The following is a 25011-nucleotide window of genomic DNA, read 5'->3' on the forward strand; positions in this document are numbered from 1 at the left end:
TAGCAGGTACAAGGTGGCGTACAATATTAATTTGCAGCTTTTTCAAGGTTGTTGCGTTTCGCCTGCGACACGTGGTTTTGCCGGCGCGACTGCGGCGGGGCGGCGGACATTTTGGCCCGATCGTCGTCGCCGCAACACTCATCGCCAGGTGTTTCTAGGCGCGACTGCGGCGATGCGACCGCCTAGGGATCATCCTCGCATTCCAGTCATTGTGCCCGAAACAGGCGATGCCAAAGCAGGGATCTCATTCCAGTCATTGTGCCCGAAACAGGCGATGCCAAAGCAGGGATCTCGTTCCAGTCATTATGCCCGAAACAGGCGATGCCAAAGCAGGGACCATCCTCTCATTACAGTCATTGTGTCCGACCGGCAGCGCCACGACAGGGTGCTACGAGATCGTGCTCGACATGGTGCTACGGCATCGCTACGACAGTGTGCGTCACCATTAGCCCATTGTACATTCACGTGCTCGTCTTTTGAGGGGTTCCTTCTTGCCCTCAACTGCGAGAGTATAAAAACAGCTGCCCCCGGACGCCAAAAGGAGGGCTCCGATTTCTTCTGTTGAGTGAAGTGCACTCCCGTCTCTCTACTTCGGTCAACCTGACCGCCAACTCTTTGCGATGTTAAAATAAACAAGTTGTTTCGTTGTTACCAGTCGACTCATGCTTTGCCGGGACCTTCGGATGCTTCCAGTTGTACCCCAGGCCGCCAGGCCAACGCTACCCTTGGGGCTTGCGACCCAGGTACAACCACGGGCGTCAGCGCCGAGTTCCCAACAGATCGTACCAGCAAGTCAGATCCAAACATCTGGTTGGCAGCGGTGAGATCGCCTCCGACTTCAAACAACTGTCTGCCAGCGGTGAGATCGCGACAACGGAGGCCAGCAGCAAAGAGATGCAGTTGACTGTATGCTGAACAGCTCAACGACGATCCGGGAGCAGTGCAACGAGCCCTGTGTGACGACTGGTTGCCTGCAGCGGAACGACTGCGCGGAATTCCTGCCTGCGAGGTTTGGTGAGTGCGGGACTTTCTTCTTCTGAGCTTTGCCAGGCTTTTTGTTAGTGTCAGAAACAGAGCTGGTAATTGTGGTTGTCGTTGCTGCCGGGTTAGTTTGCGGCAAGACAATAGTAAGCAGTAGAGAAAGCAGCATTCAGAGCAGCCATGGATTTGAAGTCGTTGCGCAAACCGAAATTGTTGGAGCTTGCAAGAGAGTTGGGTCTGGATGTCTCAGACAAACTCAGAAAACCAGAACTGCTAAAGGCTATTCTTGAGTTAGAGGCTGAGGATGACGAGCTGTCGGAATGCCTTGAGACTATTGAAGAGAGGGAGACTGCAAAAAGACAGGACCGCGAACTTAAAGAACAAAAAGAAAAAGAAGAGCGTGAACGTAAAGAACAGAAAGAGCGAGAGCAACAAGAGCGTGACCGTCAACACGCTTTGGAAATGAAGCGTCTTGAGGTAGAGATGGAACGCGCTCGTAATGGAAGTCAGGCACACGGTGCAGGAGAACGCGTATTGTTCAAAATGACTGACCTGATGCGGCCGTTTAAGCTTGGAGAGGACATTGGTTTGTTCCTGGTTAACTTTGAGCGAACGTGCGAGAAGCAGGGGTTCTCTCGGGAAACGTGGCCACAGCGCTTGCTCACTTTGTTACCCGGCGAGGCGGCCGACGTAGTCGCTCGCTTGGATAGAGAGGAGGCAGAGGATTTCGACACAGTGAAATCGAGTCTTCTAAAAAAGTACCGGCTGTCTGCGGAGGCGTTCCGTCGGAAGTTTCGGGAAAATGAGAAAGGCAAAAGTGAGTCATATACAGAGTTTGCGTATAGGCTTATGTCGAACATGCAGGAGTGGCTCAAAGAAGAGAAAGCGTTTGGTGACCACGATAAAGTTCTGCAGTGCTTCGGGCTAGAACAGTTTTATAGTCGGTTACCGGAGAACGTGCGATACTGGGTCTTGGATAGGCCAGACGTTTGTACGGTGGCTAAAGCCGCTGAGCTAGCCGAGGAGTTTGTGACGCATCGAGCTCGCGGAGCTAAGGACGGTCAAAAGGGTGAATTTGGCTCGAAGTTTGAGAGGCCGAAGTTCACGCCCATGAGATTAAAGGGGGACACGCGTAGTGCGGATGCGAGCGAAAGCAGTCCGACCAAACGTAAAGAGACGGCGGCAGCCAAACGCAGAAAGCGGTTCGAGATGAGGCGAGCGGGCGTGTGTTATACGTGCCAGAAGCCGGGTCACTTTTCGGCGCAGTGTCCGGAAACAACACCAAAAGTTGTGTTTTTTTCAATAGGCAGCACTGACGAGAACATGAAGCTTCTCGAGCCTTACATGCGAGACCTCCTCGTGAACGGGAAAGAGTGCCGAGTGCTTCGCGATTCCGCAGCAACGATGGATGTAGTTCACCCGTCTTATGTAGAACCCCATATGTTCACGGGCGAGTGCGCATGGATCAAGCAAGCCGTGGAAGCTCATAGCGTGTGTCTGCCGGTAGCAAAAGTGCTTATTGAAGGACCTTTCGGAGCGCTTGAGACGGAGGCGGCAGTGTCATCTATGCTGCCACCCCAGTACCCGTACCTATTTTCAAACAGGTCCGATCACCTCCTGCGCGAGAAGGGGCTTTTGTTTGGTGAAGCTAGTGTTCAGGCCTTAACCAGATCGAAGGTTCGGGAGCTCGCTGCAAAGGCGGTAGTTGCGGGGCCGACGTTATCAAACAACGAAAAAGGGTCAGAGGCGCAGCAAGCTGATATTCAGAGCACGCCCGAACTGAATAAACTTGAGTCTGTAACGTTAAAGGCGCCAGATACTGGAGAGGAAAATCCCGATTCGGGAAAGTTAGAAGAGCTATCTACTGATTTGCTCATCGCGCCTACGTCAGACGGACTTGATAGGTTGCTAAAAGTCAGCCGGTCGGCTTTGATAGCCGAGCAAAAAAAGGATGGCAGCCTGGAAAACGTGCGCTGCAATGTCAAAGAAGGTATCGCCAGGAAAACTGCGCGTTTTGTGGAAAGAGGTGGAGTCCTGTACCGGAAGTATCTAGACCGAAGAGGAGTGGAGTTCGATCAGCTGGTCGTGCCTCAATGCTATCGTCAGGATCTGTTGCGCTTGTCACATGGGGGTTCGTGGTCCGGACACCTAGGAGTTAAGAAAACTAAGGACCGTCTCTTGCAAGAGTACTATTGGCCAGGGTGTTTTCGGGACGCAGACCATTTCTTGAGGACATGTGACACTTGTCAGCGGGTGGGCAAACCAGGGGACAAATCGAGGGCGCCGTTGAAATTGGTACCTATCATTACGGAGCCTTTTAGACGGCTCGTTATTGATACTGTGGGACCTCTGCCGGTAACAGCCACGGGGTACAGACACATTTTGACTGTGATCTGCCCAGCGACAAAGTTCCCTGAAGCAGTGCCGCTTAAAGAACTCAGCTCAGTTGAGATAGTCAATGCACTACTGTCCATATTTGCGCGAGTTGGTTTTCCTGCAGAAATTCAATCAGATCAGGGCACAGTGTTTACTAGCGCTTTGACGACAACTTTTCTCGAAAGGTGTGGGGTAAAGCTGTTACACAGCTCAGTGTACCACCCACAGTCGAATTCCGTTGAGAAGCTCCACTCCGTCATGAAGCGCGTGTTGAGAGCCTTGTGTTTTGAACATCAAACTGACTGGGAGCTGTGTCTGCCTGGGGTGATGTTTGCTTTAAGGACCGCGCCGCATGCGGCTACGGGGTTTTCGCCAGCTGAACTGGTGTACGGTCGCTCGCTTCGATCTCCGCTTCGCAGGCTTCGAGAATCGTGGGAAGGTAGGGGCGACGACCCAGTCGTGGTGGAGTACGTGCTTAAGCTCCTCGAACGCTTAAGAAGGGCACAGGAGTTGTCAGGTGAAGCAATGACAAAGGCCCAGCAGAGGGCCAAGGTTTATTATGATCGGACAGCCAGGGCCCGTCGTTTTGAGGTTGGCGATGAGGTCATGATATTGCGCACATCGCTAAACAACAAACTAGACGTGCAGTGGGAGGGCCCAGCACGAATTGTTCAGAAACTGTCGGACGTTAACTACGTGGTAAGTCTGCCAGGAAAGCGGAAAGCACAGCAAGTTTACCACTGTAATCTGCTCAAACCTTATAGACAAAGGGAAGCAGTGGTGTGCATGATGGTAAACGTTCCTGAAGAGCTTCCGGTCGAGCTTCCGGGACTAGGCTCAGTGACGAACAGGGAAGACACCGGTCAAGTCATTAGTGACCTTATCAGTAAAGCACCGCTGTCGCCCGAGCAGAAAACCGAACTACACCAGCTATTACAAGAGTTTCAAGGTCTGTTATCTGAGAGGCCTGGTAGGACTTCTGTACTTACTCATGATATAGAACTTACCTCCACAGAGCCAGTACGATCCAAGGCGTATCGGGTGTCACCCCGCCAGAGCGATATTATGGAGGCTGAGGTAAAGAAAATGCTACAGCTCGGTGTTATTGAGGCAGGTGAGAGTGATTATACCTCCCCTTTGATTTTAGTTGAGGTACCGGGCAAGGAACCTCGTCCTTGCGTCGACTACCGCAGGCTTAATTCCATCACTAAGGATCAAATTTATCCGATCCCTAACATCGAGGAGCGCCTTGAGAAAGTTAGTAGCGCTCAGTTTATTTCCACCCTAGATCTTGTCAGGGGTTATTGGCAGGTTCCACTTACAGAAGAGGCTAGTAGGTATGCGGCGTTCATTTCACCAATGGGAACATTCCGTCCTAAAGTGTTGAGTTTTGGTTTGAAGAACGCGCCATACTGTTTTTCAAGCCTCATGGATAAAGTGTTGCGGGGACAGCAAGAATTCGCTTTACCGTATCTAGACAACGTAGCGATATTCTCCGCATCCTGGTCTGAGCATATGACACACTTGCGGGCAGTGCTAACCCGCCTGCGCGAAGCAGGCTTGACAGTAAAGGCTCCTAAGTGCCAGTTAGCACAGGCCGAGGTTGTCTACCTCGGTCACGTGATTGGTCAGGGTCGTCGCCGCCCCTCTGAAATAAAAGTGGCCGCTGTGCGAGACTTTCCGCAACCGCGCACCAAGACCGATATTCGGTCGTTCTTGGGTGTCGCCGGCTACTATCAGAGGTACATCCCTAGGTACTCTGATATCGCGGCTCCCCTGACGGATGCTCTAAGAAAGACAGAGCCTCAAACAGTCGTCTGGGACGAGACCAAGGAAAGAGCTTTTAGCGCCCTAAAGAGTGCCCTAACAAGCCAGCCTGTGCTACGATCGCCAGACTATACAAAAGAGTTCATTGTTCAGTGCGATGCTAGTGAGCGAGGCATGGGCGTTGTACTGTGCCAACGGGAAAATGGAGAAGTAGAACACCCCGTCCTGTATGCTAGTCGTAAGCTGACCAGTCGTGAGCAGGCGTATAGCGCCACCGCGAAAGAGTGTGCATGTCTCGTGTGGGCCGTTCAGAAATTGTCATGCTATCTAGCCGGCTCGAGGTTTATCATTGAGACGGATCACTGCCCTCTCCAATGGCTGCAGACCATCTCTCCCAAAAATGGCCGCCTCCTGCGCTGGAGCCTCGCTTTACAACAATATTCCTTTGAGGTGCGTTACAAAAAGGGGAGTCTCAACGGTAACGCCGATGGCTTAAGTCGAAGCCCCTAACGTAGGAATCAGCCTCAAAATTGTTTGTTACTGATGTTTTTCTTCCTGAGGCAGGATTTTTTTTTAACATATTGCTTTTGTTTAGTGTTTCAAAGTGATGATATGCTTTCTAGTGCAATTTTTCAATTTGTGGACGCGTTCTGAGTGATGCTAGACTACTGTAAGGAACTAGGCAGTGGTATAAAAAGGGGAAAGAGCCTGGCAGGGCTTAGTGAGGGTTGTGCCGTGCTTGCTGACTGAGCGGTTGAGTTTCAGCGTAGTTCTAACGCTTGCCGGGAACGAGAACAAAAAATGTGAACTCTCCCGAAGTCACTTTGCAGTGTCCCGTGCGAACCTGAACAAGAGAACGAGGCCTTCTCTGTGCGCTGCGCTCAAGAAACGTCGAGGGACGCCCGACTTCGGTTATGAGCATCATCGAGCGACATCCCTCCGGACAGCGGATGCAGTCCCCTGTCCATCGGGATCTCCTTCCCCCGGCGGGGCGGTCTGTTGCGTTTCGCCTGCGACACGTGGTTTTGCCGGTGCGACTGCGGCGGGGCGGCGGACATTTTGGCCCGATCGTCGTCGCCGCAACACTCATCGCCAGGTGTTTCTAGGCGCGACTGCGGCGATGCGACCGCCTAGGGATCATCCTCGCATTCCAGTCATTGTGCCCGAAACAGGCGATGCCAAAGCAGGGATCTCATTCCAGTCATTGTGCCCGAAACAGGCGATGCCAAAGCAGGGATCTCGTTCCAGTCATTATGCCCGAAACAGGCGATGCCAAAGCAGGGACCATCCTCTCATTACAGTCATTGTGTCCGACCGGCAGCGCCACGACAGGGTGCTACGAGATCGTGCTCGACATGGTGCTACGGCATCGCTACGACAGTGTGCGTCACCATTAGCCCATTGTACATTCACGTGCTCGTCTTTTGAGGGGTTCCTTCTTACCCTCAACTGCGAGAGTATAAAAACAGCTGCCCCCGGACGCCAAAAGGAGGGCTCCGATTTCTTCTGTTGAGTGAAGTGCTCTCCCGTCTCTCTACTACGGTCAAACCTGACCGCCAACTCTTTGCGATGTTAAAATAAACAAGTTGTTTCGTTGTTACCAGTCGACTCATGCTTTGCCGGGACCTTCGGATGCTTCCAGTTGTACCCCAGGCCGCCAGGCCAACGCTACCCTTGGGGCTTGCGACCCAGGTACAACCACGGGCGTCAGCGCCGAGTTCCCAACAGATCGTACCAGCAGTCCGATTCGAAACAAGGTGCAGGAAATTTCAATTATTTGCACTAAATCATTTTTTTACCATGGCATACAATGTAGATATGCTCATTTCTTTTACTTTAATTAGATATTGAATTTAACATCTAAGGAAAAAAAGACTGACTACAGGACAAAATGAGTCCTTGTAACAATTTAAAGTTCGAAAGAGCTGACAAAAAAGAAAAAGCTTTCAGGTGCCTTGCCACACATCCAAAAACTGGGTGATAGCTGCTTGCTTATGCCCAGTAGTAGTGCATTTGATGGCTTTCTACAAGTTTTTTAAGTTAGTCGCATACTTTTCTGGCAGTCCCCCAGAATATGCAAGGACCTCCAAAGTGGCAACGTAGCCGTTCATCGTTGCAGAACATCAATGTCCTCGTCGAAGGAGGTCTGCTCAGGGTAAGCCTTGGCTCACACTTCACAGAAAATTTGCATCATCGTCGAGTTCTTTGGTTAACCACACAGCGTCATCAGCAGCAAGTCGTCGAGGTCATCCGTGTCCCTCACAAGCCTAGCGTCTATGGCTTCCTCCCATGCCTCTCAGTGATCAGGAATCGAGAACGATAGCGTTAGTGTGGGTGAAGCCAATAGACAGACAAAACTAGTCTTCCTGAAACTGTTCTGCCTAATTTCGCATGTCACAACCATCCACCTTTCGAGCACCTGAAGTGCAATCCACAACTCGGCCTTTAGAATCTCGACTTGATGGTTGAGGTTGCAGCAACAGTAATTGAATTGTGCCTATGTTGAGAGGTTGTAGCCTTGCAGTGGCACTGGGTGGCAAAAAAAAATAACTGATGGCTTTCAGCTCAAACTCCTTCAGCCACTCACCAAATAGCACCCAAGTCATCCAGGCTTTTTTATTGTGCTTGTACTGAACAGGCACATTGAGCAAGAAGCACTCCTGCTTCTTTGACTTTCCAATGAAGAAAGGAAGGAGCCTGTCGCAACCGTAATAATAATAATATTGTCATGCGCACTTCGCCATTTTTTTGCACCAACACATTTGTCGCCTTTCAGCATGTGGGTCTTGCTCGGCAATATCTGTCGTACTCAAACTCAACCATCTTATCAGACAGCCAGTCATTCGCTGTCTTCGTTGACTGCTGCTGCTTTCAGAGGTAGCTGCAGCACATCTGGCACCATCGGCTCAACAGCTGGTGCATGCAGTGGCATCCAAAACAGTGCTAACACTGACTACTGTACTTACTCTAATCTAACGTGCACTTCTTTCCCGATAAAATGGGTTGAAAAATTGTATGCACGTTACAGTCTAGCACCGTAAAATTCCAAGCAAGTGCCCCCCTCAAGCAAGTCGAAATTACCAGCAAGGTGGTGTGAGGGCGCTATCCCAAAATGGCAAAAAATTCAATATGGCGACAAAATATTCCAGCAAGAAAAAAAGTCCAGAGGGCATGGATATAATATTTAACGTGAGCTTTATTAAGCCAGAGATTTGTTAGTGCAGTTCATCACTCTTAAAACAAGTCAAGCTCAGCTGCAGTGCATGGCTACCTATGACGGACAGCAAACCGCAGCTTGGCCATGCTCACATTGCAGCTGGTGGTGCCACGAATATAAGCCTGTTTTCTTCATGTGAAATTACTGCAAGGAGAGGGCAAAGCGGAAACAATGGTAAAAAAAAAACGCTCCTCGGGAGTGTCGCAGTGCCGTTTGCTGCCGATTCGAAGTGAGCCGGACAAGGCCTAGCGACATCTGTGGCAAGCTATCAGCAGTGGTGAGCGTAGCCCCAACCATTGAGTTTCATACAATAATTACTTGAGGAAACTCTGGCGCTAGTATCTACAGGGGCCGCAACGGGAGCGGTTGTACCAGCAATTAAGGGAAGTATATATGGATTTGCCTAAACTTTGTCCTTCGAGCTTCAAACAGCCTTTTGACTTTGTGAACTCGTTATTTTCAACAATACACTGCATAATAAATAAATGAACATTATTAAAATTGTCCGACAGCAGGATTCGCACACAGGACCTCTAGCACAGAAGCCCGACATTGAAACCATTACGCCGCGGACACATGCGTCAACGAGCGATGTGAATTGCCCTTGTGAATTTATCGCAGACATGCCAGTACCTTGAGACTCTTGGCGTGTTTCGATTTGGTCACCTCGACAAGCTCAATCATTGGAATTAGGAGCGATTGCTTGTGTTCACAGCGGCTTCTGCACTTCGAAGTGTATAGATTGCTCCAAAATTTATAACAATGAAAGCATAAAAAGTGAAATATACAAAGCCACAAGAACATGCGAATCCACAAGCACGAAGATCAGACAAATCCATGTACTTCAACATCATTCCCATGGTAGGACAACGGCTGCAGCGTTGTTCCCTCTAGTACAGTGTAGTCCACTTATAACGATATCAAGAAGAGTGAACAATTCTATCCTTATAACTGATCATTGCTATATCTAGACTGCCATTAAAAAAAAAAAAAAAGAAGAAAAGCATTTATCTCCTGTTTCATCGCACCACTGTCTTACATTTGTTCAGCCACTTGCTTCGCGACATTTGATAAGGTGACTTTCGCTGCCCGAATGGCTGGAGGAGGTCGTCTCAAGGCTACTACGTGTCCAGCGTTTGCAAAAGCGGCCGTGGAATGCGTGACAGAAGGCGGCTAGGCCTGTCACTCCCGGAGTTGCCAGTTGCTGCTGCTGCCTGGAGATTCTACCAGACCGAGTTCCGAGCTGCAACCCGGCACGTCTAGCCTGAGCACGTCGTCCGCCCACGCCTCGCATGTTGGCACAGATCATGTAGACAGTTTTCTTCATAACTGAAGAAAGAAGCGAGCATGCAGCGAGAGCCAGAAAACGTGTCTGGGGCCACAGTGTGCAATGGAGCGAAAGTTCGAGCTGCTGGGCGTTGACACGAAACAGGACATACACGACAGCGGAACTGAATTTGCGATCGTGGATTGATCAGTCGTACAAGAGTTCGTCGGACTCGTGCTGCGTCCCTGGTGCGGCAAGAAAGCGGTGATGGCTTGAAAGGGCCCCGCTAAGGAGTACAGGCTCTCTGCAGGTTCTGACAGGTGTTGTAGAAATCGCAGGGCGCTTTTGTTGCTGGGCGCTTCTGTCATTACAACGATATAGTTTTTTTTTCTTTTTTTTACAAGTACTGCTCCAGGAGGGCACCGGTGATTATAACGGCGTGTCTAAAGGTACGTCAGATGTACCTTTGCTTCCGTTTTGCTAGCTCCATGGCTATATGAAAAGCATGCAAAAGGCCTGGCACAAGCAAAGATATTGCTCCAGGAGAGCACGCCACAGTCTCTGCTACGGCCCCTACTGCTACCCTAAGAAAATCGGTGAAGCTTGTGCTGGAGTGCTCCACCTGTGGCATGCGCGAATGCTGCACCAAAGCCTTGAAAAGGCCATCGGAGGCTTCACATGTCCAACAAGGATCACACGATCAGAAATGCCGTGACAAGCAAGCTTGCAAAACGGCACAAGCCAGCAACAGATTGCCTACAGAACTGGGCTACTATATAGGCCTAGATGTGACCTGTGCTGAATGCACAATTCCTGCCACCGTGGGTGGCGGGGGAAAAAAAAGCACAAGAATGCTCGAACAAAAGCACACCAAAATGGCAGCACTCTGGGAGCGGTGGAGAACTGGTGTTCGCACCAAGTAGGGGTATTTTGAGCACTCGCTCACCGCTGGAGGACTGCCGCGGCTCGTTATAAACTTTATTCGCGATCGTTTCGTGATGAACCAGACGTTGATATTTCCAGAAATGGTAGATTACAAGACGTACTACCCGAATGTGGTTTTCCAAAAATAGACTTTTTCGCAATTTTTTTTGTTTTCAAAGGCCACGTCCTAGTTGTTATTGACAGTGTTTACAAATTCTTCTACTGACTGGCGTGGAGATCACAGCAAAAGTAGCGGCCAAACAATGACACTGCCAAGGCTGATCCTCCAAGCACTGATGTTGACCCGCTCCAGACTGTGGGGATGCGAGACTCTCGCGCCTCCCCTGGTATGTTTTTCCCGCATGGCTCGTCTCCTGTAATCTGGCTTCGCCGCGTGGCCGGCGTGATGCCCGCGGCGGTTGATGTGGTTGGGGCGCAGTGCGAGAGATGGCGCGAGTGTTGCGCTGCTAATTAGCTGCTAACACCGCCGACAGGCGAGGTGACTTGGGCGCCGGGAGACAGGCGTTTCGGCTCTTCCCCGGCGGGTCGGCGAATCGGCGTGGACATCCCGCGCGCTGCCGACCCATGCTTCTGCGAGACCGCCTCGCGTGGCCGCCTTGGAATGCGCCACCATTCGCGTGACCACACACGCGAAGGACCAGGCGTGGGGATCCAGCATGGGGCGAACATATTCGCTCGCTTCCGGTCGCGGTGAGTCAGACTTCTAGATTCGACGCGCGCCCATCGGCATGTCTTGTGGATAGCAACTCTGCTAGCAGGCACTGATCTATGAAAGGTGCAATAAATGCCCTTGTGATTGTTTGCACTACTGTGTTGTCGTTCCTTTGTCCCAAGAGCATGGGTGTGAGAGACCCCACAACTTTCACTGGGACTGTACTGTAAGAACCCCCGTTTAATACAAATCTACATATAGCACGAGGTGAAATTTTTTCGACGCGAAATGGGAAATTTTTATCCGCATATGATGAGAGTTAGGAGAACTCGAGGAAAACATTTATTTAAATAGCACTGCGCACTTCAATCACTGTCTTCGGATAGATCTTCCCATAGGTACTCATCCTCTGTGTCATCGAGCGCATTTGAGATGCCGCACTTGAATGCGCGACGCACAAGGTCTTCTGGTATGCAGGCCCATGCATCCACAATCCACCTGCATAGTGCGGCTGGCGAAGCCAGCTTCGGCCGCCCAGTCCGCGTCACTGCAGGCTCACCTGAGCGCATCAAATCTGCATAACTGTGCCCTTGAACGGCTTGTTTATGCAAACATCTAAATGCTGCAACTGAGACATCATCCCACCCGGGATAACGACGAGTTCAGTGCCGGATTCCCCCAACAGCCTCTTCACCGTGTCAGCCACTTGGCAACGAAATGTGTCCAGCAGGAGGATGGACGGGAATGACAACAGTGCGCCTGGCCGCCTACACCAGACGGACTTCATCCATTTGAGCATAATATTCTCCTTCACCAGCCTTTCTCGTGGCATCTCACGACCACATGTTCTGGCAGCTCCTCACCTTTAGGCACTGCCTTGCGTTTGAAGACATAGGGCGGGAGCTTGCATCCGTCTGTTACCGTCATGTTGCACGGCAACATGACGGTAACTTGCGTTTTCTTATTACCAGTGAACCGGACAAACTTGTTTAGAGCCCTTTGCGTGCACGGTGAGGGGCGATGGCATGTCCAGATAAACCGGCATTTGGTCAGTATTGCTGATTTGCCCTAGCTGGAAGTTCTTGGACTTGCGCAGCGAAATAACATGCCGCTGGAAAGCCGCAAGCAGCTCTTTGAACGATTCGGGCAGCTTTTGCATAATCGAAGTTAGGTGGCGTAAGGAAAATCCAGCAAGGCACATGTAGGAATAAATCCAGTGCTTGCTCGCTTTGAAGGCGGAGCTCGGTAGACCTTTTTCTCTTGCAAGCTCCTTAGCTTTTTCCTGCATAAGCTCCACGTTCACAGCTTGATCTGCGTCTCACTGTTGGAGAGTCAGGGAGGGTTCGATTTCCGGGAGTGTCCCAATCCTTGGGCCGCAAAAGCTTCGTGTTCCTCAGCATGCGAAAAGGGCTTCCTTCTGTCGACGCCATCCGTGCATGCTTCCCTTGTTGACAATCAAATTACCTCCCGGCCGCACTGTTGCCGATGTCCTGTGCGGCTAAAATAACCTTTCTCTTGAAAGCAGCCGAGTACTGTTTTTGTGGTCCAGACATCTTGGTCCTTCGATGGGGAATAAAAAAGATGCACTTCGCGAAGCGTAGTGCTCACATGTGCAGCCAAGGTGCGCACTCAATAAAGAAACGATGCTGTAGTGATGCAGCAATAACGAAACCAAGCTGTAGCCATGCAGCAATAACGAAAGGCAAACTTCTAGCCCAGATTTCTTACTGAAATTTTTGTTCGGATCTGCATATAGTATGAAGCGAAAATTTGTGACGCTAATAGGAAAAAAAAATATACGCGGGTTTTTTATGGTAGCTGCTTTGGCCCTTCAACGTTGCTACTGCAGCGCAATAGAGAGCACCAGCTGTTGTAATCGCACCACTGGCACGAGTTGTTGGGAACTCGGCGCTGACGCCCGTTGTTGCACCTGGGTCGCAAGCCCCAAGGGTAGCGTTGGCCTGGCGGCCTGGGGTACAACTGGAAGCATCCGAAGGTCCCGGCAAAGCATGAGTCGACTGGTAACAACAAAACAACTTGTTTATTCTAACATCGCAAAGAGTTGGCGGTCAGGTTGACCGAAGTAGAGAGACGGGAGTGCACTTTACTCAACAGAAGAAATCGGAGCCTCCTTTTGGCGTCCGGGGGCAGCTGCTTTTATACTCTCGCAGTTGAGGGCAAGAAGGAACCCCTCTATAGACGAGCACGTGACTGTGCCGCTCGGGCACTATGGGATAAGGTGGCGCAGCGTCGTGTCGGCGCCACTCGGGCACAATGGGAAGAGAAGGTGGAGCAGCCGTCATGTCGGCGCAGCTCGGACCCCCTCGCTTCACAGTTGTTGGGAGCTCCTCTCCCCGGCTGCCGCGCTTTGACAAGCGTGGGCACCAACATGCACATACACACACACGCACATGAAGACACGTGGCATTGGAACATGCCTGGACGCGCTTGGCAGGGAGGCGTAGCGGCGGCGCCGAACGGGCCAAAATGTCTGCCGCTTTGAACGAAGCCCCGGCGTCCGTTGCATCCGCGCCGGCTTTACCGCGCGTCGTAGGCGAAACGTAACACAGCCTATAGCTTGTGGATCCTTTAGACTATGCTGAAGGCGCAGTGATTAAGGGGGGACGCGGGTTTTACAGTGAAATATGTCCAAAAATTCGATTTCTTGAAAATACGCCACAACGTTTTTCACGCCACAATATCTCTGGAACGGCGCAACCGAGTGCCGCCATCTTGGTCTCGTTGGAAAGCGCATATCTCAGTCTTCAAATTTGCCGCTTCAGCAATCTCCTCCATACAGAAACAAGCACACAAAAAGCAAGTGATCGAGGGTCGTGCCGGAGTCTGCGATTGGCCACGCCCGTCACGTCTCCGATGCGGTTTGCCATTGGTCCAGCGCTGGCGTCGTCTGCTCGGCTCTTTGCACCTCGCGAGTGTGACGTCTCCACTCGCCGTAATCTCGATGTGTCAAAACGGGCGCTACGCGCACATTTCAGTAGCGTGCCCGATCCCTACGCTTGTGGACGTTTCAGACTCTCGGCTAAGCATTCTGAGCATCGGCGACGCGGACTTCGCCGCCAAGATTCGCGCGCGGAATCCTCAGGCATGCGGCTAAGCCTTTCAGCAGTCGGTGTTTCGAATTCATGACACATTCGTATCGCGCACTCAATCCGCAGAAATGCGGCTTAACATTTTGCGCATAGGGAGTCTCCGACTCGGCGATCATGCACATCACGTGTGGACTTCTCAGACCGTCACCTAATCATTTTGTGCATTGGCGCCTCCGAGTGCACGAATAAGCGCATCGAGTGTCGACTCCTCGAGCCCGCGGCTAGGAATTTGGCGCGTCGGCACGTAGGACTGTGCGAATGAGCGCGTGGAGTGTCGACTCTCGAGCCCGCGACTAGGCATTTCGCGCGTCGGCACCTTGAAGTGCTATCATAGCTATCATACCACCCCTTCATAAAGAGAACCTCATCATGAGCTCTGTTCATTAGGCCCCTTGGGCTGGCACACACCTGGCTGCAGAAGTGATCGAGGCATCATACAAAAGTAAAATTCTGGAAAGCCCCTAGCAGTTGCATATCCATGACTGGCTCTCTGATGGTAAGTTCCACAGCCACTGTCAGGTGAACACAACTTGGAAGGCTACTTACACTCAGAGCCTTCATTCAGTAACATGGGCAATTCTACCAAATGAAAAAATGCCTCACTGATTGTAATGGAGGCTGCTATCAATCAGGCAGCCTGCATGTACAACACTGGAACTATATTCATGCCCACACAGTGTTCTACACTTCGGTTTGAAACCCAGGCACCATGCTCTTTGTAGAGCATGGTGCCTAATAAAGTTTCTTGTGCTAGTTAAGTGGCCAGTGTGCTATTATTTTGAGAGCGTGCAGTCACACATTTAGTATGGCCATTCTTACAAAACATAAGAGCTTCAAAATGGTGCCATTTGTATTGCTGTACATTCACTTCAGCAAAAGCTACATTTGTTTGAAACTTCAAATGCGTTTATTTCAGTTTGATGTTTTTGCACACTGTACTCCGCCTTACGGGTGTTTTTTCTGGTTTGTTTTTGGCCAAAAATGACAAGGGTGGTATCATTTTATTCGTGTTGAAATGATCGGGGGGGGGGGGGGGGTAATGCTATTTTATTACTCTTGCACCGTCATGATAATTACATTCAGGTATAGTAATCGCTGCTAATTAGGAAAAAAAATGTTCATAATAAATGCAAGATTGCTTTCTTGACTGCAAAATGCTTCCAAATGAATAAAAATAGCATCACCCCCTACAGTAGGTCTTTAGCAATGGCGTCATGCATTTAGTTTTTGGTTTAGCAAGACGGAATCATCAATAAGCCCCGTAATGAGTGAAATTAATTTGACTTGAGACCTCAATATTTTTTGAACTGCTACAGCTATCAAAAATCTAATTACACATCTGAAATCGGCATGAAAAATTACCCCAGGCAGTGTAGTTTATTAAAGATTCACCCAAAATTAAGAAAAACATTTTTAGGACCCACGTCCCCCCTTAAGCATGTGGCTGCCAATAACAAGCAAGCTACAGTGCTGCAGTACTTTCAGTCAAATAGATAAATACTTTGCGTGAAGCTTCAAGGCAGTATTTAGTGCGCCACGATTGGGGCGCAATCGTTGGTGCCGCACGAGATTGGCCTGGGCCACACAGACTTCGCGTGGCTGACGAAGTCTGCGCGGCCTTGGCTAATTGCGTGCAGCGCATAATTTTGGCCGACTAAGTCGGCACGGCTTTGGCCAATTGCACGCAAGGCAACCGAACGCGTGCTCCGAACAATGATGCCCAACCATGCCCTTGTATCATTCATTGTTTTGCAGGAGCTTTTGACTCGTTTCTTACGCGATTTTATATATCGAATTCTGACTATACTGAACTATTTTGAGTTTACCATGCTGTTCGATATAGCGAGGTTCAACTTATTTTCAAATTGCGATTGCTTGAATAAAAGTACCATTTCTTTTTCAATTCATCAGCTTTACATTTGCTTTTTTTTTTTTTTACACGACCGGCAAATCAAACCTTGCATTATACTGACTAAAATCGGTATCTCCGAAAAGTTATTGGCTGAACATACCACTCAAGATCGTAGTCAAGCACTAAATGAGCCAACAACAACCTTTACAGAAACATATGGTTGTCACTTTGCTCCATCTGACAGCAAGCTGTTGCCAACGTCCCAATAAAATTTTGCTTTCATATCAGACTATCTATCGTACCACGCAATTTTCAGAGCCATTTTCCCAGGAAAGAAGTGCGGGTTCGATTCAAGTAAATATAGCATCGAGTATGGTAGAGTATGGCTATATTCTCGAGTTGCAGCTTAGACTAGCAAGTGTGTCTACACTTGAGAACTGTGGCAAACTCGTTCCGCTTAGGATGTGGCAACCCCAGCACAAACCAAGGCACTGAAACCAGAGCAGTGTCACAGGCTCACCGTTTTTCCAGATCCAGTCTGGGCGCAGGCCATCATGTCTCTGCCAGCCAGAGCAATCTTGATTGCATACTTCTGCACAGGCGTGGGCTTGACATACTTGGCCCGCTTCAGGTTCTGCTGCAGCAGATTAGTAAGGCCCATCTCCTCGAAGCTCGTGAAGGGCGTGCGGAACTGAGGGTCGCTCACTTCCACAGGAATGGTGTCGTACTTGTCAAAGTTGATGCCAGTGGAGATGCTTGAGAAGAGGGTGTCCTCGTCAGTTGGAAGTGAAGGCGGAACGTAAGGTGCTTCCATTGGCTTGCCTGCACAACGTTTTGCCAAGCTCTTAGTACGAGGGCAGACAAAACAGTGCACAGCACCAAGTACGCACTGGCAGCATCATGGAACAGAAGGCTTGTTACATGGCACAAGACATGGGCCATTTTAACAAAAGCGAGTTACACGGGGTAATGCGAGCCCGCTATCGCAAAAAGGTCAACCGTTAGTTTCAGTGCATTAAAATGGGGTAACAACTGCATTCACAGTACAACCCACTTGTAGCTCTCAATTTCAGTCTTCTACACAGTTGTCGCTGTCAACTGAAGCAGCATTCCTGGTACCTGGAGCAGTATTCTCAGCAAATAACTTTACGCCACACACAAAGTGGATGTAACCAGCTGGAAAGCTGGCAGAACAGCCTTCATACCATCCTAGTGAATATCACATCATGCAGAAGAAGCAAAGGTAACCCAGAATATGGCCCCGTGTGCTACTCTCACAGCGTGCGCTCAAGGTCCACACGTGTGAAGTTAGCATAAAAATCAGTAGCCGCAGCAAGTGCTGTAATCTCAAGTGATGCTCACTCACCATCTGCTCCCATGCGGGGCACAGGTTCATTCGTGCAGTCTTTTGCCATGTGTCCCTCCTGCTGGCACTTGAAGCACCCCTTTGGCCGATCACCACCATCTCCGGAGGAATCACCCCCTCGGCCTCCCCCAGCGTCGGGGTTGGGACAGTCCCTGCTCATGTGGCCTTCTTCGCCACACTTGAAGCAGCCCTTGGGTCGCCGCTCCTGTTGCGGGTTCGGGCACTCCCGACTCATGTGCCCATCCTCTCCACAGTTGAAGCAGCCTGAAAATGAAACACTCGCTTACTACATATCTCGAAACTTCATTTGGTGGGCTTTTTGTGCCCACTGCTCTAGGACACAAGGAGAAAGCAGGTAACCTTATTAACACCACCGTTTTTAAAGACCTACAGAGCCGAAAGAATTGTGCAGAACTATCAAAATCTTAGCTTTTGTGTGGCAGACATGAGCACCCTTAACAGTGTCTTTACACCTATGTACCGAGTGGGGTCTCAAATGTACTCTTGGGACAAAGGAACAACCACCACATTAGTGCAAACAATGAAAAGGGCATTTATTGCACCTTTCATACACAAATGCCTGCTAGCCAAGTCGTGCCCCATAGAACATGCTGATGGGTGTATGACAGATCAAGGAAGCCTGACTCACTGCAACAAGATACCAAGCTAATATGTTCACTCCCACCCCGAACACCAACACCTAATCGGTCTCGTGTAGTAATGGAACGGCATCACATTGTGAACTATTGTATTCATTCATTCCGGTGTCCTGCTTCTAAGCCTTTCGCAGGGCAGTCCTGTGCTTGAAACGGCCTCGCCACTCACCAACCCTAAGCCCAAGAGGAATAGCCTGCCGTATTTACTCTGATCTAATGCACACTTTTTTCCCATAAAACGGGTCTAAAAATTGTGTGCGTATGTGTTACAATCGAGTACGACCTTAAATCTGCGTTACTAGATCGCCATTGGCATTTCGAAATGGCTTTTCAAATCGGAGAAAAAGTTGAGAACCTTCGACAATCAAGATAGGAGCGGCGAGTAGACTGCAGGTGCCTTTATCTGTGAGATCAGCGCCGCGAACACACTGGTGGGCGCCACAGCATGTCGGCGTGCGGACTGCGCGACCTTTTTATCCGTGAGTTGGCCGAAAAACGGAAAGGACTTGCGTCGTTTTTGGAGTTGTGTTGCAACAGTGCAGCGTGTACCATGTCCGTTATCTCGTCAACGTATTCGTCGCGACGTGCACCTTCCGCAGGCGACGCTAACGGTGGAGCGCGCCCTTCGGCCACCCCAAGAGAGTTTCGTCGTGAATATCAAGGCAGTGGTTGTGGCGCGCGCAATTGGAGCTGGACACAATCAACTCTTACGATTTTGCGCAGTTCTTGGTTTGCCAAAACCAATGCATCATAAATCCTTCACCGTCATAACAATGAAAGTGAACCTCGCTGCTACAAAAGCAGTGGCTAATAACTTGGGGTTGGGTCAGAAAGTAGTAGCACAGGAAGTGTGTCAGCATGGTGCTCACAAAGACTGAGTGAGGGAACATATGGTGCAGGTTAATTCTAAAGTTGTGCACTGGATCTAGATACCCTGGCCTGCATTATGTGCAATTTTTATATAGATTTCAGTGCTACAACACAAGTAAAGAACTTTTGTAACTTTCAAATGTGTTTTTCTCAGGTTCATATTTTTGGCCAAACATGGCATTTGTGCGTGACATTTGGTGTGCATAATCTGTAAGATGTGTAGAATGCACTTATCTAGGTTTTAATGCAATCAGTTTATTTTTAAGAATGGAAATGGTCAATACATTTGGGTACCAGCCACTGAAAGCGAAGCACCTGATATGAAATTCTCTCAAAATGTCGCCTGTCAAGGGAAGTGCATTATCTTGGTTATTAGCACTCAGTGGAGTGTTAGGGACAAGAAAAGCCATTTTGCGCTGCTATATCATGCCAACTGCTAGGTCCAGTAGCTGCACAAACATGCACTGTTTCTCAGTTATGCATGGCACTTAGGACATGAAAGCCTCGAGCTATCCTAAAACTAAACAGATTTGGAATGAGGATATCAAGCTATATAAGCGGTACAATTTTCGTTTGCCTAGCATTAATAGTTAAAAAAAAAAAAGGTTTCTGAGGAGCGTCCCCCCTGAAATCAAGAAAGAACAGTTTTTCAAGCCGGGATATGTACGGAACCGCGCAACCGAACGCCGCCATCTTGGTCTCGTTGAAAAGAGCATTTCTCAATCTTCAAGTTTGCCGCTTCAGCGATCTCCTTTATACAGAATCAAGCGCACAAAAATCAAATGATTGAAGGCCGTGCCGGAGTTCGCGATTGGCCGCGTCTGCCACATGACTTCAGCGCGGTTTGCTATTGGTCCGGCGCTTGCACCGTCTGCTCGGTTCTGCACCTCACGATGCTGGATGTCTCCACTCGCCGCAATCTTGACATGTCAAAACGGGCGCTACGGGGTCACCGCAGTAGCGTGGCCGATCCCTAGGCCTGTGGACGTTTCACACTCGCGGCTAAGCATTCCGAGCATCAGCGACACTGACTTCGCGACCAAGATTCACGCACGGAATCCTCGGACATGCGTCTAAGCCATTCATCACTCAATGTTTCAGAATATGTGACGAAGCACATTGCGCACGCAATCCTCGAACACGCGGCTAAACATTTCGTGCATAGGGAGTCTTCGACTCTGCGATCATGCACATCGCGCACTGACTTCGCGGACCCTCATCGAAGCATTTTGTGCATCGGCACCTCTGACTGCACAAATAAACGCATCGAGTGTCGACTCCTTGGACTGCACAGCTAGGTACTTTGCGCGTCGGCCCCTCGTATCTGGAAATTCTGGAAAGCACCTAGCAGCTGCGTATCTATCACTGGCTCTGAACCTAAGTTCTACAGCCATTGTCAAGTAAAGATGACTTCGGAGGCTGCTGTCACTCGGAGCCTTCATTAAGTAACATGGTCAATTCTACCAAAAAAAAAGAAAGAAAAGCCTCACCGATTGTACTGGGGATTGCTATCATCGGGCAGCCTGCAGGTACAGGCTGCCTGAATGTACACTGGAACAATATTCATGCCCATACAGCTCTGCACACTACTTGGTTTGAAACCCAATTTTTTTTTTTTAATTATGGGGTTTTACGTGCCATCACTTGGGCAGCAGTGGTTGCAGCTTGCGAATCATTTCTAACCATTCTCTGCATATTTGTGCAGATATCGCGTGCATCTGATTCCCGGCGCCATCTGTGTAACAACGATCCTATCAAGACGCACACGTGTAAAGCCGGCGACCCCAGCACCATCATCACTGCATCGCGTGCAGCGCCGCCTACAGAGGGATCCTGCCTTATAAGCGACTGCCCTGGAATGGCGATCATCACTTAGGCAGCAGTGGTTGCGGCTTGCGAACCGCTTGTAACCATTCTCTGCATATTTGTGCAAGTTAGTTTCCGTAACGCCTTCTCAAGCAGCAAAATATATCAGGACTTTCTTTGATTCTAATAAATTCACTGGTATGATTCGTGCAATGGGCTGACGTGCTTGAAGAGCAATGTGCCGAAAGGGCTTTTGAATCTTTTTTTGCAAAAATAACCGAATGCTCTATACAAGTAACACTACGGTGATGCGGTGGTTTAGCTCGCCAAGAAAGCCTTGGATTAGTGATTCTTTATTGCGGTCCACTAAAAAAAAGAGAATCTTCATAAGAAACTTAAAAGTCCAGCCATTCAATAATGCGTTGCGATTGCGCTTCCACACATATTCAAATGTTCTAGCAGCCACTTTAAGAAATGCCAGGCGTAATTACTACGAAAATAAAATTAGAAAAAATGGAAGTGATACCAGACGAAACTGACAGGTTATTAAAGAATTCTTAAACATCAGTGCAACTAAAAATCGCATATCGTGTGTGAACCATGATTCTGCTAATATTAGACCGTTTTAGTTTAGCGTCCGCAACTATAGCGTACGCTATACGCTATAATATAGCGTACACTAAGCAGCGCACGTTTTCTACAATTTTAGTTGGCCGGCGATATCTTCGGATCTCAGAGGCCATATGCCGTCGGTGCAGCTATTTCGCGCCTTTAGCGACAGGTGGCGCTGACATCTTGAATGTTTCTTTCGTTAGGCTTCGACTCGTTCGAAACGAGAAGCGATCTCCAAAACACCACGAAATTATCCATAATACTCTGTCGTCGAAGCAGCCCGAGACTAAGCGAAAGCCGCTTACAAAGTCATTTGCTACGAACGAAGTGCATTTAACACAAGCAACGCCAAATTCAATTCGAAGTGGGCAGCCGGGACCGCCGCCATGTTTCCCGCAAGCTCCGCAAACCCCGCAAAAACGCTAACTCCTTTGCGTTGCGTACGCTCGCTATACCCGCTATTTCGTTTGCGTTCAGCGCATGCGCAGTGACGATCCGCTATTTTTTAGCGTGCGCAATAGTATAGCGTACGCTATACTAAAACTGTCTATTACTGACCCTCAAGACATAGCTAATGCTTTCAATGACCGTTTTAGTATTGCAGACGGTAGTCAGCCTGATTCAACTTTGCTTAGTTTCCCCCGCTGTTCTCATTCATTTTACCTGTTCCCCACAACATCGCTAGAAGTATGTAACATTATCAATTCTCTTAAAACAACCGGTCCGGGCCTCGACTTGATATACCCCTCTAGCATTAAGCTTGTGTCTAACGAAATCTCACCTGCTTCAGCACATATAGCAAATAGACTATTTATAGATGGAATCTTTCCTAATCGCCTCAAGACAGGTAAAATAATCCCAGTATTTAAAAAAGGTGACCATAAGTGCATGAGTAATTATCGTCCTATCTGCATTTTGTCTTTCTTTAGTAAGGTCATCAAAAAACTTATACATAATCGCTTAACTAAATACTTATCCAAATTTAATCTTTTAACTCCTGATCAATTTGGTTTTCGCGACAATTTTTCAACTGAATTAGCGCTTATTACTTTTACTGAGAGGGTTAAATTAGCCATCGATCAAGGCCTCTTAGTTGGTGCTCTCTTTATTGATTTCACCAAGGCGTTTGATACAATTTACCATCGTATTCTTTTACGTAAACTTGAATCATATGGCATTTCTGGGCCACCGTTACCAATACTTTGCAACTACCTAATTTACAGACAATATATAGTCAAAGTTAATGGTGTCTTCTCATCAAAAACTAAATACAGGTGTCCCTCAGGGATCAATACTTGGGCCACTTTTATTTCTCATATTCATTAATGACTTGCCAGAAATATTAACACATGCGCACTGCCTTTTTTACGCTGATGAAACCACTATTTTTGCATCTGATAAAAATTTATTTGCATCGCAGGCTAAACTTAACGCTGACCTAACAAATGTTCATTTATGGTGTGTAAAAAACAAGCTAACCATTAACCCATCTAAGACATTTATGGTACTCCATTCTTTAAAAACTTTGCGCATTGACTCTATTGTGCCTCTAAATAATAATATATTTGCAAGATCTGCGTCTACTAAATTTCTTGGTGTAGTACTAGTTGGGAACCTAAAGTTCCAGTGCCATATTCAATCACTTATTCAAAAAATCTCATTTGGTATTCACATCATAATAAAAACTCACTGTTTTTTTCAGCAAACCATGCTAATGTCTTTATATTACACGTATATATACAGTCATCTCTCATACTGCCTGTCATCTTGGGGTAATACATATACCACACATCTTCATCATCAGTTAGAAGTTTTGCAAAAGCAGGCATTACGATTAATTGCATTCCAATCGCATACATCTCCCTCTGGTTCCCATATTCCATTCCCTAAATGTTTTACCTTTACGCATGTTATTCAATCATAAGCTGTCGCTACTTATGTTTCGTCTTATTAATACAGAGGTTATAATATTCCAGGTTTTAGTTGCTCTAGCCTCATCAATTATAACACAAGATTTTCAGCACCAACTCAATCTTGCAAAAGCAAGAACTAGCTATGGGAAATTTACCGTAGAGTTTTCAGGCATTTCTGTTTGGAATTCAATACCATCTGATATGAAGACATCTACATTATTGTCATTCAAGTGTAGAATGAAGGAGCATTTCATGAACACTTTATCTGACGCCTAGCATAATTTAACAAACCTAGAATTAATTAGATTTTGTTCACTTTACCATTACGCAATATACTTTTCAATTACAGAGTTGCTAAATGTTGCCTTAATTGATACTTCTCCTCGTTAGCTTTATGTGCCATTTATCCTCGTTTGATTGTTGCATGTTATTTTTAAGATTTCTTCAATTATTTTTCTTTTTAACTCTGTGAATATACTTGTGATATTTTTAAGTTTTTTCTCTTATCATTTATTTCCGATGTAGATATTGTATAATATATGACATGACTCACTGTTTGCCACGATATTACTATCCCTAGGAGGTCCCTCCGACAGTTGTTACTTTGGGACCTCCGAATGTGTACTTATTTATACCCATCTTTTATTTGATTTTGTCAAAAATAAAGATTGATTGATTGATTGATTGATTAAAAACCACTTTCTGATTATGAGGCACGCCATAGTGGAGGACTCCAGAAATTTAGACTACCTGGGGATCTTTAATGTGCACCTAAATTTAAGTACACAGGTGTTTTAGCATTTCGCCCCCATCGAAATGCGGCCGCCATGGCCAGGATTCGATCCCGCAACCTCGTGCTCAGCAGCCTAACACCATAGCCACTGAGCAACCACGGCGGGTCTGGTTTGAAACCTATGCACAGTGCTCTTTGTAGAGCAGCAGCAGCAGCAAAGAATGCCCTATAAAAAGAAAAAGGGGAGGGGGAAAGCACACCAAACCAGAGGCCATATGTACAAGAAGCCCCACATCACAAAACACCCCAAAGACTACAAATTTGGTGCCTTTTAGAGAACTGAAGAGAAGGTGAAACATTGAGAGCCGTTTTCTCATAACTGTTTTTCTGCCTTTCCGCTCAGTTTCTGGAGTAAATTCCTTTGTTACTGTTTAACATATTTCGATTTTTGATATTTGAAGCTCATTGAAAATTTATTCGGCATGCAATGCTAGCAGCAACAAATGGTCTCACATTTTTTACATTCCACAGAGTTACATGCGAAGTGCTCGGTATAGATGTGGGCCACTGTCCCGTATGCGACTGTTGCAGAGTTGTTTAGGCTAAGTTTATCAGGGTCATGCATGCTCATGTAAACGTTAACAGGTCTTACTTGATGCCTTGTGCCAACTTCGTACCGTGCCTCAGAACGCGAGATTACACAATCACCGACACTAGACACACGGGAACCCCATGTGCATCAAGGCACCAATTGTCTCTGCTAGGCTTTGCACTTGCCGCAAAAAGATTGACCATCAAGACACTGCACACGACCGTGTGTACGAAGAGGCTGGGGCTAGGGAGAAAAGGCAGATAAGGCACGCATTCCGGCACCGGTGATCTTTCGCT

General features: G+C 48.2%; 1 protein-coding gene across 6 annotated transcripts in view; it reads right to left on the reverse strand.

The window, feature by feature from the left end:
* LOC142560842 (ATP-dependent RNA helicase DDX4-like) overlaps window positions 1-25011 on the reverse strand; it is a 109037-nt gene that overhangs the window by 22235 nt on the left and 61791 nt on the right. For all 6 annotated transcript variants that reach the window (XM_075673223.1, XM_075673224.1, XM_075673225.1 and 3 more), the window contains 2 exons: window positions 17534-17797; window positions 16688-16989 (listed from right to left, as the gene is read on the reverse strand). In XM_075673223.1, the coding sequence (XP_075529338.1) occupies window positions 16688-16989; window positions 17534-17797 (566 nt within the window). The remainder of the gene's footprint in view (window positions 1-16687; window positions 16990-17533; window positions 17798-25011) is intronic.

Source organism: Dermacentor variabilis, chromosome 10 (genome assembly GCF_050947875.1).
Source record: "Dermacentor variabilis isolate Ectoservices chromosome 10, ASM5094787v1, whole genome shotgun sequence".
NCBI classification, from domain to species: Eukaryota; Metazoa; Arthropoda; class Arachnida; order Ixodida; family Ixodidae; genus Dermacentor; species Dermacentor variabilis.